This window comes from Solanum stenotomum, chromosome 7, assembly GCF_019186545.1.
Source record: "Solanum stenotomum isolate F172 chromosome 7, ASM1918654v1, whole genome shotgun sequence".
Classification (NCBI taxonomy): Eukaryota; Viridiplantae; Streptophyta; class Magnoliopsida; order Solanales; family Solanaceae; genus Solanum; species Solanum stenotomum.
Window position 1 is genome coordinate 7084850 of NC_064288.1, and position 18525 is coordinate 7103374.

Below are 18525 nucleotides of genomic sequence, written 5' to 3' on the forward strand. Positions count from 1 at the left end.
TCATAATTTTCATATGTTTTTTCATCTATTGCGTATTCTTCTTTATTCATTTATAAATTATGTTGTAGTTTATATTCTAAGTTGTTTATTTGTATTTCTAGATAAAAAATAGTCTTTCTTTGTGCTACTATAGATTTGTGACAAATTCCTGCAAATATATTACTATTAAGTTTATTTTGCCTATGTTCTAATTCTTGTCGTTTTTCTATAATTACTTCATTAAGTTTTTGTCTATATTCGCTATTCTTGTTATTCATTGTATTTTTAAGTATTGAATATATTTATATTCTATTTTAGATATGTTATCTATTAATTGATTTAATTTTTCGTTATTAGTTTTGTGATATTAAGTTGTTTGTATTCCGGATATAATATGTCATCTTCTTTAATGATACATGTGTATCAATAGAAACAAACTTAAGGTTTTACATCGTATTAAGGTTAATACATATAATTAAAATATATAATATATCTAAAACTAATCTACGTGATAATGCTTGAGAAGATGCACATCAATATTTTGTAAAATTTAAGTCACATTTCATCATGTGTTTAGATACTTAATCATAACATGTTTTCTATGTATTCCACCTAATACGAAAAAACATAATATGACCTACATGTTTCATTAATGACAAGTCATCAATACTAGACTTCAACAAAAAGTTCATAACACTAATTAAAGGCCCACAGAGTGTCAGAAAGAAAACACTAAAAAAAGGCCCAAAGGCCCCACACAGACTGAACGAAGAGGTTTGGGCCTTAAAAAAAGCTCGTTCGGCCCATTAATAATGGCGGGAGCCCCCAAAAATAAGTTTAAATTCTAAAAATTTACAGTTTTTTGTTTTTGTTTGTAAAAGGCGGGCGTTGCCCCCAGAAAGGGTCCGGTTCCGGGTACAAAAACCCAAAACCAACCACTCCCACAAATATTTCATTTTATTATCCCTAAAGTGCCCCCGCACACATTACACACACTGATTACTCTGTATCACACCTTTTCTCCTCTTCCTCATTTCCTCTCTCCCATGGAGAACCAGAAGCTTACCGAGCGTTCGTCAAGTTCTGCGAGGAGGAGCTTGAAGAGAAAACTAGAGGAAGATCTCCAAGACGATCGTAAGGTTTCTCCTTCTATATCTTCGGAAGATGGTCATCAAGATCTGGAACGTGAAGTTCGTACACAGGTGGAAATTCTTGAGTCATCTTTTTCTTCATCCGAGTCAGATCGAGCCTCTTCCAAACGCGCTATACATGTTCTCTCTGAATTTGCCAAAAACGGTAACCGATTTGCATTTCTTTTTCTAGTGGATCAGAATTTTAGACGTTCATGCTGAGAGTTTTCTTGCTTTTTGTTTAATCGGTTTGGAAGTGATTAGGTTTTGATATTTGAGGATTTGTGTTTTGTAGAGGAAATTGTGAACGTAATTGTAGATTGTGGCGCTGTTCCGGCTTTGGTGCAGCATCTACAGGCGCCGCCGCATGTAAGTGAAGGTGAAGGTAGTCATATGCCATACGAACATGAGGTTGAGAAAGGAAGTGCTTTTACGCTTGGGCTTCTTGCTATAAAAGTAAGCATTCAGTTCGATTTTTGGATATGTGTTAGTTTTCTCTGTGTATAATCAGTACATGTACTGTAAAATAAAACTAGTTGCTTCCAGCAGATGATTGTATGAATTATCTCATACTTATGGTGAAAAGATCTTGCTTGTGCAGCAGGAGCTATGTATTAAATGGAATAAGTTACTGTAAATGGGATTTTCATTTTGCTGTATTCTTGAACACTTAATTAATTTGTGCATTCCTTTGCGGCAAGTGAAGAAGACACAAGTTTCATTTAGCAAGGGCATTTACCAAGTGTGTCTCTAGGTGATCATTGAGGAACTATCAATATGACTTTTCTGGTAGCAGCGGATCTACAGTAGCGGGTGTGGGTTCCGGGGAACTCAGTAACTTCTTCTGAAACCCAACAATTATATTGAAAATTCTTTTAAATATATAACTATATTTTCTGAAACCCATTAACAACTAGAAGGCTAGTTCCGTGGCAAATAGAGGAACGATTGAACTGCACCAGCGCTAGTGTGCGCAGGTATGAATCCCCCCGAGATCAGTTTTACTAAAACCTAAAATATCTTTGTTGGGAACCATAAACTTAACATCCAGGATTTGCCTTTGACTTTACGTATCTCTTAGACTCTGAAGTTATCTATTAACAAGAAAGGGTAATAGAATGCTGATCTCTTAAAGATTATTTTGTGTGCAAATCAAATAAAAGGTATTAACGCACAGTAGATAATTTCCAATTAGGAACATGTGCAGATCTAAATTAATTGCAATCAATCTAAGATGAGTGCTTTGAGTTTAACTGTCTGGTATTACTAGATTTATGTTCTACTTGAAAAAGAAGCTTCCAGAATTCTTCTGTCGATCAGGTTTCATGGGATATAGATAATTTTCCATCATCACAACCTCAACTAACTCATACACTTGGATCATTTGCGTTTTCATTGATGTACTTTCTTAAATTTTTGTCTCTCATAATCCTACTGAAAAGAATTTTTCTTCTCCTCTACTTCATTCGGTATAGTCCTTACTTTTTGCATCTATCCGAGGAGTAGATATTTACTCTCTTTCTATATTTTAAACTTATGTCTGACAGCCGGAACACCAACAACTGATTGTTGATGCTGGAGCTTTGCCTCATCTTGTTAATTTGCTGAAGAGGCATAGAGATGCTCAGAACTCTCGAGCAGTCAATGGTGTTATTCGGCGCGCAGCTGATGCAGTCACAAATCTTGCTCATGAAAACAGTAGCATCAAAACTCGTGTTAGGTTAGTTTATTCTTATCTGGAAACATTGTTATTACAATATCTATGGAAATAAGAACTCTTTTTCTTACTTCATCTGTATTTTGTGACTATAGGGTTGAAGGTGGCATCCCTCCACTTGTTGAGTTGCTTGAGTTTGTTGATTCAAAGGTGCAGAGAGCAGCTGCAGGATCCTTACGAACGTTAGCATTTAAGAATGATGAAAACAAAAATCAGGTTAATGGCTTACAAAATTTATCTTGAATATCTCTGTGGTCACGTCTTCTATTTATGTTAATTTGTGTGAATTGATTGCAGATTGTGGAATGCAGTGCACTCCCTACTCTTATACTAATGCTTCGGTCTGAAGATACTGCTATACACTATGAAGCGGTGAGACATCATTCAATGTCATGCTGAACTAGCATATATATATAGTAATGATTGATAATACCTAGGATATTGGCTATTCTTCATGTGGTACTCATCCCCAGAACTAATTAAATTGTGGGTGGCAGGTTGGAGTCATTGGAAATCTGGTGCACTCGTCACCAAATATCAAGAAAGAAGTTCTTCTTGCAGGAGCTTTACAACCTGTAATTGGGTTGCTTAGGTATACTCAACTCTCATAACTTTTGATCATATGAACATTTCTGGTCTGTAGTAGGACCTATGTAGTTATATGCTCCCTCTTCTTTTGCTCAACTATAAATCTTGTATGCCAGTTCCTCCTGTTCAGAGAGCCAAAGGGAAGCTGCTTTACTGCTAGGACAATTTGCAGCAACTGATTCAGACTGTAAGGTTGATTAAAATAATAAGCTCTATTATTGTCTTAAATGGTGAAACTCTTTAGTTAAGTAGCATTGCTGGGCTACTTAAATAGTTTTTTACACATAGTTTAATCTGTTTGAAACTCTTGCAGATTCATATTGTTCAAAGAGGTGCAGTCCCACCATTAATTGAGATGCTTCAATCTCCAGATGCTCAACTTAGAGAAATGTCGGCCTTTGCCCTAGGAAGGTTGGCGCAGGTAATTCCTCTTGGATGATATCTTGAGTAGCGCAAGTTTTCTTATACGTTTCATGATAAGCTTTCCATTCCCTTGTCTACTAGTAGCAGTTGGTCTATTGGTTGTCTGATGAAATCTTGCTATTCAAGAATTTCTTTTCCGACATTCATATGTTCTTTGGGATGATCCATCACAAACTTGTATTTGATGATTTCTGATATTGTTTTTCAAGTGTGATCTCTTTAATATGTATTGTCTACGTTCTATAAAGAAAATCTTATTTCTTGACTGTTAAGGAATGGAAAGGAAGTGAAGCATGTTGTGATTGGTGTCCCCATTGGGCTATTGGTTATTCAGCTGCTGCAAAAGGTTTTTATTTTAAAATGTTCGTTTCTGATAATTATTTCTAGATGAGCAACAGTTTTTTCACATAGTTGATATGATACCTACCTCGGGGGTATGTTGAGGAGTCTCTGAGGCCTCATTTGTTTGTACTTAATGAAAGTCTGAATTTGAACCGTTTAGATGTGGAAAAACAAACAGTCTTAATCATTCAATCTTCAAATCTAAAGACAACATCTCAATCTTTCATATGTGGAGTCAGATTTAGACGTGTTAATCTTAATGAAAATAAATGATGCCTAAGAGAATAAGAGATTGGTTCTTTTGGGCACAAAACTTGTTTGAAGGACAATAGTAATGATTTCCCAGTTTGGAAGTTTAATCTACCCAAACTTAGTGGAAGCTATAGTGCTGACTCTGAGCAAAATCATAAAGTGTGGTTTGAAGGGTATTATTTTCATCACTTAAGTCTTTTGAAGCTGCTCAATCTCTTGTGATTTATAGTTTCTACTGACGGTCTTCAGATTTGTAATATTTCCTCATCAGTAGCTCTGTTTTAGATGTAGATAAATTATATGTCCCTTGCTATCTCACAATTTTTTGGTTCATGTTTTACAATCACACAATAACAGTTCTGAAGAGTAAGACTAATTGAATCTTTAATAGCCCTAGCAAAATGGAATATTAAGATGCTGTGATGTTTCTAATTCTTTGGTACATGAGTATTTTAATTTTTTACTCTCTTTGGAGCTCTTATTTAACTTCAGATGTGATGATTGATGGTGCAAGAACATTTCCTTCTCTTCTTCCTTCTCATAGTACTTTATTTGATTTGAGGTTTTAGTACGACATTGTGACCGGGTGTTTGTGGTTCCATGATGTTCAGGACCCACATAATCAGGCTGGTATTGCTCACTGTGGTGGAATTATCCCATTGTTGAAGCTCCTTGATTCAAAAAATGGATCATTACAACATAATGCTGCTTTTGCTCTTTATGGGCTTGCTGATAATGAGGTGTTGCATGTCATCAGATCATATATGCTTTGATTATAATTAATTTTATGCACTTACATACTTCTTTAGACTTACTGTGACTTTCTGCTATAGGACAATGTTGCTGATCTTATAAAGGTCGGAGGTGTTCAAAAGCTTCAGGATGGAGAATTTATTGTCCAAGTATGATCTCTTGATGTCGTTTCTTTTGGATTTTATGTTTTCTCTCAAGGATAAGTACCTTTGTTGCTTTAAATGAGTTTGCATTATTCTCTTTTTACATATTGCCCTAAGTTCTAAATTGAGTTCCTGACTATGCAGCCAACTAGAGATTGTGTGGCAAAGACATTGAAGAGATTAGAAGAGAAGATCCATGGTCGAGTGAGTTTCTATTTCTTAAATTTTTGTTTTTGTCTTCGGATGACATGAATGCAGCTTACCTCCTCCACATTTTGATTTTTCTTTTCTTAAATTTCTTTTGTTAAATCTTATTAGGTTATTTGTGAGTACAATATGTAATATCTATCTCCTTCTTTGGTAGATATTGGGCCATCTGTTATATTTGATGCGTATTGGGGAGAAGGTTATTCAGAGACGAGTTGCTTTAGCCCTTGCCCATCTTTGCGCACCAGATGACCAAAAGATTATTTTCATTGATAACAGTGGTATATGTTTGATTTAAACTTGAGATTGCTTTTTAATACGTTCTGGTTATGCAGTGACAATAACTTCCTATTTGTTTATGCACTTGTAGGATTAGAATTGCTTTTGGAGCTCTTTGACTCAACAAACTTGAAACACAAAAGAGATGGCTCTGCAGCTTTATGCAAATTGGCTAATAAAGCTAGCTCACTTTCACAAGTCGATGCTGCTCCTCCATCCCCAGTGCCTCAGGTTTGTTTATCTTAGTTTCCATTCTGATTGCACTACTAAGATTCTTCAAATTTTTGCTTTGAGCAGGATTTAGTTTGACTATTAGTTGGTTTGTGTTAAATTTCTCCACTTCTGTACATGTAGTACTTTAGTTTGACTATTAGTACTAATTTAGTGCACTATATAACTCCCATGAACAGACCAGGCCTTAACGGTTACTGAATTGGTGCGCTATATGTAGAAAATGTCAACTTTATTTTGGTCAGTTGGGTCTTTTTGTCCATCATTTAGTAAAGGGAGGTAACAACACTCTGAAGTTTATAAAATATAGCTATGCACTTAATATGTTTGGTAATTTTTCTTCTTGTTTCTAAATTTACATGTTCATGCCTATAGACCAATTTCTAAAAAAAATTTCAAGGCAGTGTGCTATGCAGACTCAAGACTTTGACCTCCTACCTCCACCCCCCAAATAGTTAGCCAAGACTAGAAACTTGTAGTGCGCTAATGATGTTTTTACCATAGGCAGACACCACTTTCTTGGTCTTTTCTGCCTGAGCTGGAGCTTTAGACTCTTTGAGAGATATATTAGTGATTGGGCTACCTCTCTTGGCAGAGAATGGTTTTCCTCAGAGAGAGGGGGAGTAAGGGGTTTTCTGCTGAGTCAGAAAATGTTGTTTGTAGAGTCTTTCTGTTCAGGTCTTGAATCATTTGATTTGGGAAAATCCAACAATGTTGATTGGTAAAAATTGTAGACATGAAAAGTAGCCCCGGAGCATGTGCTCCAATTTTGTTTCGTTTCTGCCTCTAGGTTTATGTGTTAAGTAGTACGTGAAGTGAGGCTAGGACGATTCTTCTATTTTGAGGATGTAGATAATGAGAGGAACTTTTGATGAATTTGGAAGAATATGAGGTGCTTTGCATTTTTGATGAAATCTTGTTATTTTACCACCCTACATTGGTTATTAGGTGCTGATTGTGTTGACCATTTTCTGTTCCTTATTTGACTGATTGTATCCATTCTTCCATTTTTATTTTATCTCAATTGATAATGCAGCTTATTCCATCCTGATGTTGTACCTCGTTCCCTCATTTTTTTTCTCTTATAATTTTGTTTAAATCCAGGTCTATCTGGGTGAACAGTACGTAAATAATTCTACACTGTCTGATGTAACATTTTTAGTTGAGGGTAAGAGTGGTTCTATTTTTTAATAATGTGACTCTCTTCCCCTTTTCCTTTTTAATGTTCTACTAACTTTTTTGTTCATTCTTCTACCAGGCAAACGGTTTTATGCCCATAGGATTTGTTTACTAGCTTCTTCTGATGCATTTCGAGCTATGTTTGATGGTGGCTACCGGGTGAGTTATAGTCTGCCTTTTATGTTCTATATTTATTCATTTCCTAATATGATCCATTGTAAAAATCTCTCGCCAAGTTTTAAGTTGACATCTTGCTTAAGTGTAAAGGTAGAGGAGCAGGCCATTATCCATTGAGTTTTGAATCTTGCACCTCATATCTTTTATTTTATCTTCTTTTTGTTTGTGTTTGCTACTTCAAAGTTTTCATTTTCTATTATTGTCTTCTTCTTTTGTATAAATGTAACTCTTGCTGCTTTGATTTATGTCTTACTCTCCTTTTTAGTTTGTGTCAAAAAAATGCCTTACTTTCCTGTGATTCATGTCTTTAAGACCACAAGATTCAAGGGCATTTTGGTACATTACATGCATGATGCATCTTTAGTTTAAGACCATAAGATTCAGAAGTCATCATTTTAAAAACTTTGTCCCAGTCGAATTAAGAGACAATGAAGTGGGGGGAGTTATGAGAACCGAGATAGTGTATGCATGGCCATTGCAAAAGGAGTCTGCCCAACATATTTGTTTGAATTTTCTCAGCGTATCTGGGGTTATCTTGATACTTTTGTTTCTAATAGTTTGTAGTAAATGTATTGCAGGAGAGAGATGCCAAAGACATAGAAATCCCAAATATCAGATGGCACGTTTTTGAGTTGATGATGAGGTAGAATGATCTTTAATTACCATTTTACATCCTCGGTTCAGATCCTGGAAGTCAATCTTGCAGTTTTAAGGACTAATCTTTCTTGCTTGCAGGTACATATACACAGGATCTGTTGATGTTAATTTGGATGTTGCACAGGATCTTCTAAGAGCTGCAGACCAGTATCTATTAGAGGGCCTTAAACGTCTTTGCGAGTATGCCATTGCACAGGTGAGTGCTGAGATCTTTTGGGAGTTTGGGGGGTTTTCCTGTCACATTTATGCTCTAATGATGTTTTTTCTAGGATATATCTGTGGAAAGTGTCTCTCTCATGTTTGAGTTGTCGGAGGCATTTAACGCTTTGACGTTACGTAATGCTTGCATTCTATTCATTTTGGAAAAGTTTGACCAATTAAGTGTCATGCCATGGTATGTCCTGGACTTTTCTATCTTTAATTACATTATTTTTATGGGTTTGGTGCATGGGGAATCAAGCTGGATATCCGTTTATTTAATTTATTTGATGTGTGAAATTGTGAAGCATGTCATTGAAGTGAAGATTTCCAAAAATTATATATGAACTGATTAAGAATGTGGATTTTCTCTTGTATGTGTATTGACGTGATGCGATCTCCTATGCAGGTATTCACATTTGATTCAACGTGTATTACCTGAAACTCGAAGTTACTTTGTAAGGGCACTTACCAGGGCTATTCAAGCTGACATGCGGGTCTAGATGTTTCTGATTCAGTTTTGTTTTTTTTATTAATTGTAACCGGGGGAAGGTAGCATGTACAGGAGTGGTTACTATTGTAATAGTCTCAAAATGAGCGCTAATGTAAAATTACTCAAAGATGCACCAATATTAGATCTTTGGGTCAACTTAGCTTATAAGGTTTCAACGCCTGCTATGTTGTTAATGGTCTTTGATGAGGTGAAAGAATGAGTATTTACATTGAAAATCTTGATATAGTGGGTGTGGTAGTCAGATTTTTATACAACCCTTTGGAGTTGTACGCTAAACTTGATATTAGATTATTCATTTTTATGTTGGTAACCAATATATGATAGGTGATAATGAAACATGATGCCCCTTTGTGTAGTCGATATGCTTAGTTATGCCATCTTTAAGAATATCCAATTAAAAGATGGATGAAACCTGTGCAAACTAGTTTCATTAATGGGGTCAAGATGTACAACAGTGCTTCTAGATCAAAGGCAACATTCACCCTCTGGCTCTAATTTCTCAAATAGGGTAATGGCAGTGTCCCTACAATGTCCTTTACACCAAATTCATAATGAATCAAGGGATCACCTGTATATCTCTTGTGATTATGGCTACTATAGGAGCAAAGAAAAATACAGAGTTTTTCCTGACTGATGCAAACGCAAGCTAAAACTGTAGTGAGGATTGACCATGATCAACTTCCTAATCATAGGATCACGAGGAAGCAATTTAACTTAAGTAATGAATAACAATTTTTTAACCTTTTCTTGCTGTAGCCTTTTGGCTATGTACATGTACCAGAAGTCGTCTTTTGCTACTTTTTTTCAGTACGCAGTCATTTTTTTTTTTTTTTGATGACAAGGGAAACCCGCAGCCGTTACCCTTTAGGTGCGTACAGGGTAAAACCCATGCTCCTATGCAATAGCTCGCAAACCACATAGGAGAGGTAATCCCCACCAGGCAAGCCCGGTGCGACAGGCTCAACCTAGAAGGCAAACCCCTTGCTTTCGCTGGCAAGGGGTTTCGAACTTGAGACCTCCAGCATGGAAGTCCCCAGCCCAGTCATACTTACTGAAGTCTTAATGTACATAGGACACAAGTTGTACAGGGAGGACCTATTTATCCTTTGCTCTGTACATAGAAACAAGGATATGACTCCTCCTAACTGTATATCTTTCTTTATGGTTGATATATACAGGTTGGTGTGGTGGTCTTTTTAGAACAAAAAAACAAAGAAGCTTCTTTTATGTTTTGTTGCATGATCCACCTCCGAAATGATCAGTGCATTATTTAGGTATTCTTAGACGAAAGAGTGTCTTTCAAGAGGTTACCTTGTTGTTGGCAACTTGGCATGTTAGGTCCCATGTTAATACAATGAACTAATGATGATTAAGAAGTGGAATACAGAAGCAATAAAGAACTCAACCAAGCAAATTGAATCTCCTTAACCCGATCACAAGAAGTAAGTCCAGAGGATTCTAAGACCCTGTCACCCATCAAAGAAATATTCTTAGGTCTTAAAGTTTATAGCTTCGTAGCTTGTGTCGCTTACATAAGATAGAAAAGAATGATTTTCTCAGCAACTGGTAATTCTGGCTGCCAATTAAATCTGCCTGTTGTACTCTTATATAATCTTTGGCCTCTCTTTGCTTCTCAATTTTATTGAACTTTTTGACATTTCATATTAGGACCTTTATCGATCTTGATAGGAGGGTGTGGAGGTCAAAAATTTGAATAGAAGGTATATAGTTTTTTATCTGGTCTCCGCAGCTAGTAGTTTTAGTATATTTTATTATTTTACTATTTTTGAATTTCTCGCTCTTAATTTTCTATCACTAGTTGTCTTGTATGCCTCCATTTTTTCTAACAACCCTACTATTGTTGCTGCTTGTGTCTTCATAGTTATTGTGTTTTGTTTTTTGGACCTTTACCGGATAAGGTAGAGGTAAGATCTACATACATATTATCTCCTTCAGACCCCACTTATGAAATTATACTAGATATGTTATTGTTATTGTTGCTTAATTTGGATATATAAATAAAATATTCGATCAAATTTAATGGGCTATGGGTTGATTATGTATTAAACCAAAACAGAAACTTTACAAGGAAGTCAAGAAGATCCTGCAGAGCTAAACATGATCCTTGGGATACTTACAAGTACCTGAAATTCTTACAACAACATATCTAGTGTAAGCCCACAATGTGGAGTTTGAGGAGGACAGAGTGTACATAGATCTTACTTCTGCCCGGATGTAGAGAGGTGAAATTCTAAAAGAGCATTGTATATAAAACCCTTGTGGGTTCAAACTTGGTTGATCAAAATAATACCTGAAATCACTAAGAAACTTCGATTGTAAACATTAAACAATTCTATAGGGACCAACATCCGTGGGGAACTTCACAGAACATGAAAAAGAATGATACCAGGGTTCCTGGGAGCTACACTAGTACAGTAAAGAACACCTGCACAAGACAAAAATGGGTAAAAAAAAAGTGTATCACACTGCTATGACTTTTTCCTACCTAGACAATATAGTACAAAACCCAGCATTTCAGTTTCTTCCATGTCTGAAAGAGTTTCAACTTTGTGATGATATCTTCACCATTGTAAAACCTCATCTTGCAATTTGTGACCAGGTGGAATCGTCTTTGTTTGACCAGCTCTCGTTGATTCTACATGCCTGAATTAAGCGCTCAATCTGGAGACCTACAGTGCCTTCCTTCTCTAGGAGAGAACAATAGCTTCCGAATGTCTGGACATTTACATGAAGTTGAAAATCCAATCCAAACAAGAATTTCATCTCCAGCTTATTCAACTCTTTTGTGGTTACACCACCTACTCTTGCATAGTATGCATTGTTATAGAATCTGAAAATCACACAGAGCATCATAAAGATTCAAAATAGGCAAGGGTCCATAGCTGAATTAAAATTTAGTAACACCCTTTTCAACTGTGTTTCTGGCAGTAAGCAGATAATGAGCATACTATGCATGCATGATATATCTCCTTTGAGCCTACTATGTGTTATTAGTAATACACAGGGAAAGCTCGTTGCATGTCGTTGGAACAGGTTTCAGGTTGGACTCTATAACTCAACTATCCAATCGGTTGACTATTCAACATGACAACAAATCTTAAAGCATATATAGAAGCTATTACACATTTGGGGGTTAAGAATGAGGTCAGATAGATCATGTCTGAGGTAAACTTACGCATCATCGATGAATTTTGCTGCCACCATCACACTTGTGATAAGTAGTCGGTGAACATTGAGGGAAGTTAAATGAGCACCAGTGCATTCAATGAATCTCTCCATGTATATGTGTGCAACCACAAAGCATGAAGGGCTGCAACATGAATACTTATAAATGCGATCCAAGTACTGTTCAATACTGAGAGAGGGGGCTCTTGATCCATGAAATATTGTGATCACGTCTTCACTTTGTGAACTTTCTAATAAGCTTTCATTATTTTGAACAGACCTCTCAAGAAGTGTTGAAAGAAGCGATAAAACTCTGGGTTTCCCTGATTTTTCCTTGCCAGATATCTTCAGACCCAATGCTAAGTACTTTTTCGAGCATGTGACCTCAGGTTCAGGTGCCAAAGTTCCCATGTCCTGGAGATCATAGATTAAATGGCATCAACACACTGGAAAATTGCAAAAGTATCATCTGGAATGAGAACTACAAAATATATGAAGCAGTTAAACATTAGTAAGTCACTGTAAGATTTCATCTGATCTGCCTCAGGAAGTAATCAAGGAATTGAAGCAGGGAATGTATCTTTGACTCTTAGAAGTTAAACTTGAAAGGGTGCGGTCAATAGTCATGGTTAAGGAGCTTCTCTTACTTATCTCCCAATACAACAAAACAGAAGTTATATAAGAGTTTCTTGTTATGAACTTCAGTTTCCCCTTTCTCTACCAAAGAGGCTAAAGCTTTTCAGACCTATCATCTAGTAGAAGAATGTTCACATTTTCTGTTAGACTGCACTTGATAAAAATGACAACAAAGACCAAAGTTTACAACAATGGAACCATTTGCTTAGAAGTAAGCAGGGTGGTGAACTTGAATTCTAAAAAGCCTTGTTTTGCTTAGGCTCTTTGCAATAATGTGGGGAAGAGAAGTCAAAATTGCTGATTTTTTCATACAAAATGTTTATTATCCTTCATGAACGGTCATAATTTTGGGGTACTACCCAACTCCTCAAACAAGACAAATATAATCCATGAAAAGTAAATTAATTACCAACATTTACATGCTCAATTTAGGAAATGTCAAGAGTTTCCAGCTAAAACATTCTACGGTGTTAAAAGTGCAACTTGTTGCTCAACACTAACACTCTCTTACACAGTAATGTGAATCATAAACCACAAACAATTGACCGAGAACGTTGCTTTATCTGTTGAACAGAAAAGTACAGATGTGATGGATTAAAACTAAAGAAGTCATACAGTGAAAGTATGAACTGATGAGTCATACTATGACCACTTATCAAGAAATCATGACCAGTTACCAAATAATTAGTATCATACCACAAAAGATAAAACTCCAAAGATGGCATTTAATTATCAATTTTGAGAAGATATAGATTTTCATGAAGAATATTAAAACGACCCATTTAGCTTACAGACAAATGAACTAATTTCTTGAGAGCTCAACTATGCTTTGGGATCTGAAGTGAGTGTCCCAATGTACAACAGGATTGGGACAACTAATCCACATTCACCACCCCGTCATTCCAGAATTGACACTAAAGGGTAAAAACTACATTGGTCCAATTTTACTCTCATAAACAGTGTAACGAACCATAAATGTGTCATCCACAACCAGCCTCGCATTATTTAGTAGTACTAGTCATACTGAAACAAATTAACATACATGACTTTCTTATGCTTTACTTGAGTCGAGGGTCTATTGGAAACAGCCTCTACCTTCACAAGGTACTGGCGTAAGGCTGAGTACACACCACCCTGCCAGACCCCACTTTGTGGAATTTCACAGGGTACGTTGTTATTGAATAAGCACCTATTCTGCCAGCAGCTTATAACAGATTTCACTGTTAGACACTACTCAGTTCCAAATTGTTATCCTTTCCTATCTTCCACCAATTTAGTACTAGCCACACTGAAAAAATAGTTTACAAATTCATCAATTATAAGTTCCCACTCTACAAGCAACACATTACATTCAATTCATAAAATTTCCCAATTAGCAGGCATTAAATATGAAGTGTAGGTGTACAACTAAACCTATAATTGACAGATCTAAACCCATTGAGTCAGGATCCAGTAACTATTAGTAAAAACAAAAAGAATACCGAGACCGCGAAAATTGAAAAATTCTTCTATATAAACCTAACATTAACAATATGCTTAACTTCAAATCACCATAAATTTCATTAGCACACTTGTTAACTTAAAACCCAAAAAGCACAAATCATAGATCTAACAAACCAATCAGCAAAACAAAGAAGCAGCTACAGATAACCCATTCAACTAGGAATTCCTTGCTCAAAGATGTTCAATTCTATGTGTACCATGGATATCAAAAAGGCTAGTTATAAGAGAAAACCATTTACCAGAAATGAAAAAACAAAACAGATTAAGATAGAGAAAAGGAGCTTACAAAGCAGATAGGACAGTTGTTGTTCTTGAAAGATCTGGTAAAAAAATTCAGGTGGTACTAGAAATTTCTACATGAGAACCCAAATCTTGGAAGCAGAAGAGTATGACTCTAATGGCAGCTAACAAAAGGGGCAAGAAGACAATACCATGTTTGGTGGGTAGTAGTTTCAGTCTCTCTTTACACACTACAACAACACCCCCTTTGAGCTACCCACCCTGACCCAAGCTCTCTAAACTGTACTATTCTCAACCAAAATTGGTTAGCCAAAAAGATGAGAGTAGTAATTTATAGAAAGAATAAAGTAGTAGGAGAGGTAATGGGTTTCTTCTTCTTTGTTTAGTTTCTCTTTCTATACATACACACTTGGATTATCCCTTTTAGGTTGCTTCACATGAAGAGCAACATACATCATATACTCCCTTTCTTCATTCTTTTTACCTCTCTTGTCACTTTACATGTTTTGCTTCAATTAGTTTAACCTATTTTAATTTAGTATAAAATTTGAGAGAGAAAAAAAAATTCATTATTTTAAATCAAAGATATGAGTATCATGTGAAAAGTTTTATGACATTAAATATACATGTATCGTGTGAAAAGTTGAAATTAAGGAATGAATAATTTTATTTATTTATTTTGAAATTGATTGAAAAGAAAAGGTCAAATAAGTTAAAACTAAGAAAATAATAGAGTAATAATTACTCCCTTTGTCAAATAATAGTGTCCACTATTGACTTGACACGTGAATTTAGAAACAGTAAATGATAAGGATAAGTCATCTAAATATTGAAAAATGAATTGTATTTAATAATAAGATCAAAATATGCCTAAATTAATAAATTATTCATTGATTTTATAAATTGAACATTTCAAAATAGTATGATAGAAAAAATGAACATAAATATTTTATTATAATACTCATACAATTGACATATAATTTTAAATTTTAAAATAGAAATAATCATTATTAAAAAAATTAAAATAACAAATAAAAAAATTATTTTTGAAATACTGAACAAGCAGACGTGTGCTTGAAGAGAAATGGGTTTTCACCTTTTTTCTCGTTGGATTGGGAGTCGAATGCGTCTCTCAAGGGGTAATATGCGTGTTATTTTATAATATAGAATATAGATAGGTAAAAAAGAATGTGAAGTGTCGGTAGTCTATATCTAATACTCTCTCCGTTTCGAAAAGAATGTCCTAGTTTGACTTGGAACGAAGTTTAAAAAAAGAAAGAAGACTTTTAAATCTTGTAATTCTAGAATAAAGTTATGTCAAATGTATCAAAATGTCATTTAATTTTGTGGTCTTAAACATGTCACGTGTAAAGTTGAAGTTAAAGTGTTACGAAAAAAGAAAAGGAATTATTCTTTTTTAAACAGACTAAAAAGGAAATGAGATCATTTTTTTTAAAACTGAGGAAGTAACAAAATTATCATTTTAAAAGTGGGATAATTTGCTCTTTCATAGGCGACCGGTGCGGCGTTGGTCCTACCATTATTTATTTTTATTAATTTCTCCTCAAATGTTTAGAACCTCACCTTTGAATGGATTGAAAGTTTTTTTTTTGTTTATAAGCGGTTAAAAATAAGTTATGAGCTATAAATTTGAACACATGATATATGCATGTATTGAATTGATGTATATATCAAGAGCGAATAATTTTTATTTGCAGATCTCTCAAATTCATTTCTTTTTCCAAGTAGCTCCTTTAGGAATCAAGTCATTTTCTCCTGAATTAGTAAATTATCAAATTCTATTTGGATATTCTTGAATTCAATTCTTTATTTTTATTTCATATTTTTAATGTTCTATTGTGAAAAATTAGGAAGATGTCCACAAATTAAGCCACACAAAGAGGAAATAAAACGTCTAGATTTTGTGAGAAAATAAAGAGAAAAGAGCATTGAGAGTAGATATTCTACTTCTAGCATCTACACGTACGTTTCATTTTAGATATTGCAATTACAAAATCTACCAGACTCCTCCTTTTAAATATATCTTGAGAAACGATCAATGGTTAATTATTATTTTTACATAAATTATATATTTATGATGTTTAAAATAAATTAATTATGCATATTTGTATGTTGAAAAACAAATCGTCTTAATCATATCATGTTCAGATATTGAGAATATTTGAATTGCTCAAATAATGGTTACAATATTTAAACCTTGGGGGTAATTAATAATGACATGCGTTTTACTAACTCGTACAAAGTATTACTATATATTTTGATACTAAAATGCATTCTTTCTCCAACATTTATTATTAGCTGTTTAATTTGTCGTATATTTAACAAACTAAGATATCCATTACTACATGAAGGGTTATTTCTGTCTTTGATAATTTTAATTCATATATTACTAATTTTCGTATTCTTATTTCATATATATATATATATATATATATTAGTATAACTTATGCATATATTATTCTTCAAAAAAGGAAATATAAAATAAAAATATTAATAACACATATATTATTATAACTCTAACCATTATGAAGAAAGGAACGTTAAACCAAACATTATATTAATAGTGTCAAGTTTTATATGGAGATTATTTTTCCCACTATTCCCAACCAAACAGTACCTTGGTTAAGCATTTCTTTTCCCAACTATAAAACTTTCATTAACATTTTACAATGTATTTTTTTATTATATAGATATGCGAAAAATTGGAATTTATTGTACTTTTTGTATAATTTTTGAATATCTAAATTTTTTGTTTATAATATTGAATTAATGTAATCTAATTTAACTTTGAAAATTAGTCAAATTGACTTTCAAAAAAGCGCAACATGACAAATAAAAATGGATGGAGAGAGTATATCCTTATTTATCATTTTGCAGTAGTACATAAAATTATTTCATGAGGCTTCTGTCCCAACAACCCATTATTAATTAATCCTTAATTTTGATTTTAAATGAAATAAATCATTAAGTAATTAACCACATTGTCTGGGATTAATTAACAAGTCGACATATACCAACACTAAACTAACAAAATAGATACTTATATGAATTGATTTAATCTGTCAAGTTACTTTCAGTCGTTGGCTTGTCCAGTCCAATTGATGATTAATTAAATTATGTTTGATTTTGTTTAATCAGTTGATAAGTGGGGTCTAAATACACATCAGACAAAAAAAAAAAAAATACTCTTCCCAAACCCCACACTCTTTCATTAGAAAATGAAATACGTAAAAGACAAAACAAGAACATAAATTAATTTCATCATTAAAATTTTGACATGGATAAATAATGTCTGACATTGTTATTCAAAATATTATCTTAAAATTCATTATTTATATATAAGCATTTAGCCATGTGTCATTGTGAAATTTATATTTTTTAAAATAATTTTAAAGTGAAAAATAATTATTGAAAATTAAAGTTGTGCTTCGTTCATGAATATAAATTGAAGTTATTTTTTATTTTTTGAATAATTTGGAGTGAAAACATATTTTTGTTATTTTCAAATTCTTAGAAATTCTGAATTCAACTTCAAGTTAAATTATGAAATTTTATGGGTAATCATATTTTTCGAAATTCAACTATAAAAAAGTAGTATTATTCTTTCCATGATTAACCGCTTCCTTAATCATTGCATAAACAATTATTTTGATTAAATATAATCCCAATATAAGAAGTACTTATGTGAACCAAATTAAATGACCCAGATGGACAATAATGACAAACAATTTCTGCATTAAATTACGATTTATAACATGTAAAAGTATAATGTCAAAAGAGAATGATGCATACAATAAAATGAATAGGTGACACTATAACTAATTCACAAGAAAAAAATCATAATTTTTAAAGAAGTCAAACTTATAATTTGAAAATTTTTAATCAGACTTGACCTTATTAACAGACTTCTTTTCAAAATTTATTTTTATGTCTATAGGTAAATGTTGTTGAGATGATAACTAAATTTACTCCTAATAATTATGAGAATATCTCAACAAATGTTATATCATAATTTGATTGTAAGAAGATGAACTTAAAGTTAATTATTAAAAAAAAGAATTGGAAGCCATAATTCTTTGTATTTATTTTCTTAGAGTATATGTTAATTTTTTTTAGTGAAAAAATGAGAAGGGGGTGCTTAGTGAAAATAAGAAAAAATTGGTTACAATC

At 33.6% G+C, this 18525-nt stretch overlaps 2 protein-coding genes across 3 annotated transcripts; one reads left to right on the forward strand and one right to left on the reverse strand.

Moving 5' to 3' along the window:
- The first annotated feature begins 865 nt into the window (after positions 1-865).
- Positions 866-8990, forward strand: LOC125870651 (ARM REPEAT PROTEIN INTERACTING WITH ABF2-like). The gene is made up of 19 exons (XM_049551134.1): positions 866-1275; positions 1405-1565; positions 2657-2829; positions 2922-3042; positions 3124-3198; positions 3324-3418; positions 3531-3606; positions 3728-3835; positions 5043-5171; positions 5265-5333; positions 5472-5531; positions 5692-5815; positions 5905-6044; positions 7149-7212; positions 7303-7382; positions 7979-8043; positions 8136-8253; positions 8327-8451; positions 8665-8990. Exons 1-19 carry the CDS (start codon positions 1026-1028, stop codon positions 8756-8758), a joined length of 2127 nt encoding a protein of 708 aa, XP_049407091.1. The 5' UTR covers positions 866-1025; the 3' UTR covers positions 8759-8990.
- Positions 8991-11018: 2028 nt separating this feature from the next.
- On the reverse strand, positions 11019-14749 carry LOC125871648 (cyclin-P3-1). Of its 2 annotated transcripts, none has more exons than XM_049552285.1 (3): positions 14381-14749; positions 11966-12369; positions 11019-11620 (listed from the first exon to the last, which is right to left on the reverse strand). In XM_049552285.1, exons 2-3 carry the CDS (start codon positions 12364-12366, stop codon positions 11368-11370), a joined length of 654 nt encoding a protein of 217 aa, XP_049408242.1. In that variant the 5' UTR covers positions 12367-12369; positions 14381-14749; the 3' UTR covers positions 11019-11367. The 2 variants fall into 2 exon arrangements, with proteins under 2 accessions (XP_049408242.1, XP_049408243.1); XM_049552286.1 differs by lacking the exon at positions 14381-14749 and adding an exon at positions 13687-13845.
- Positions 14750-18525: the final 3776 nt, after the last annotated feature.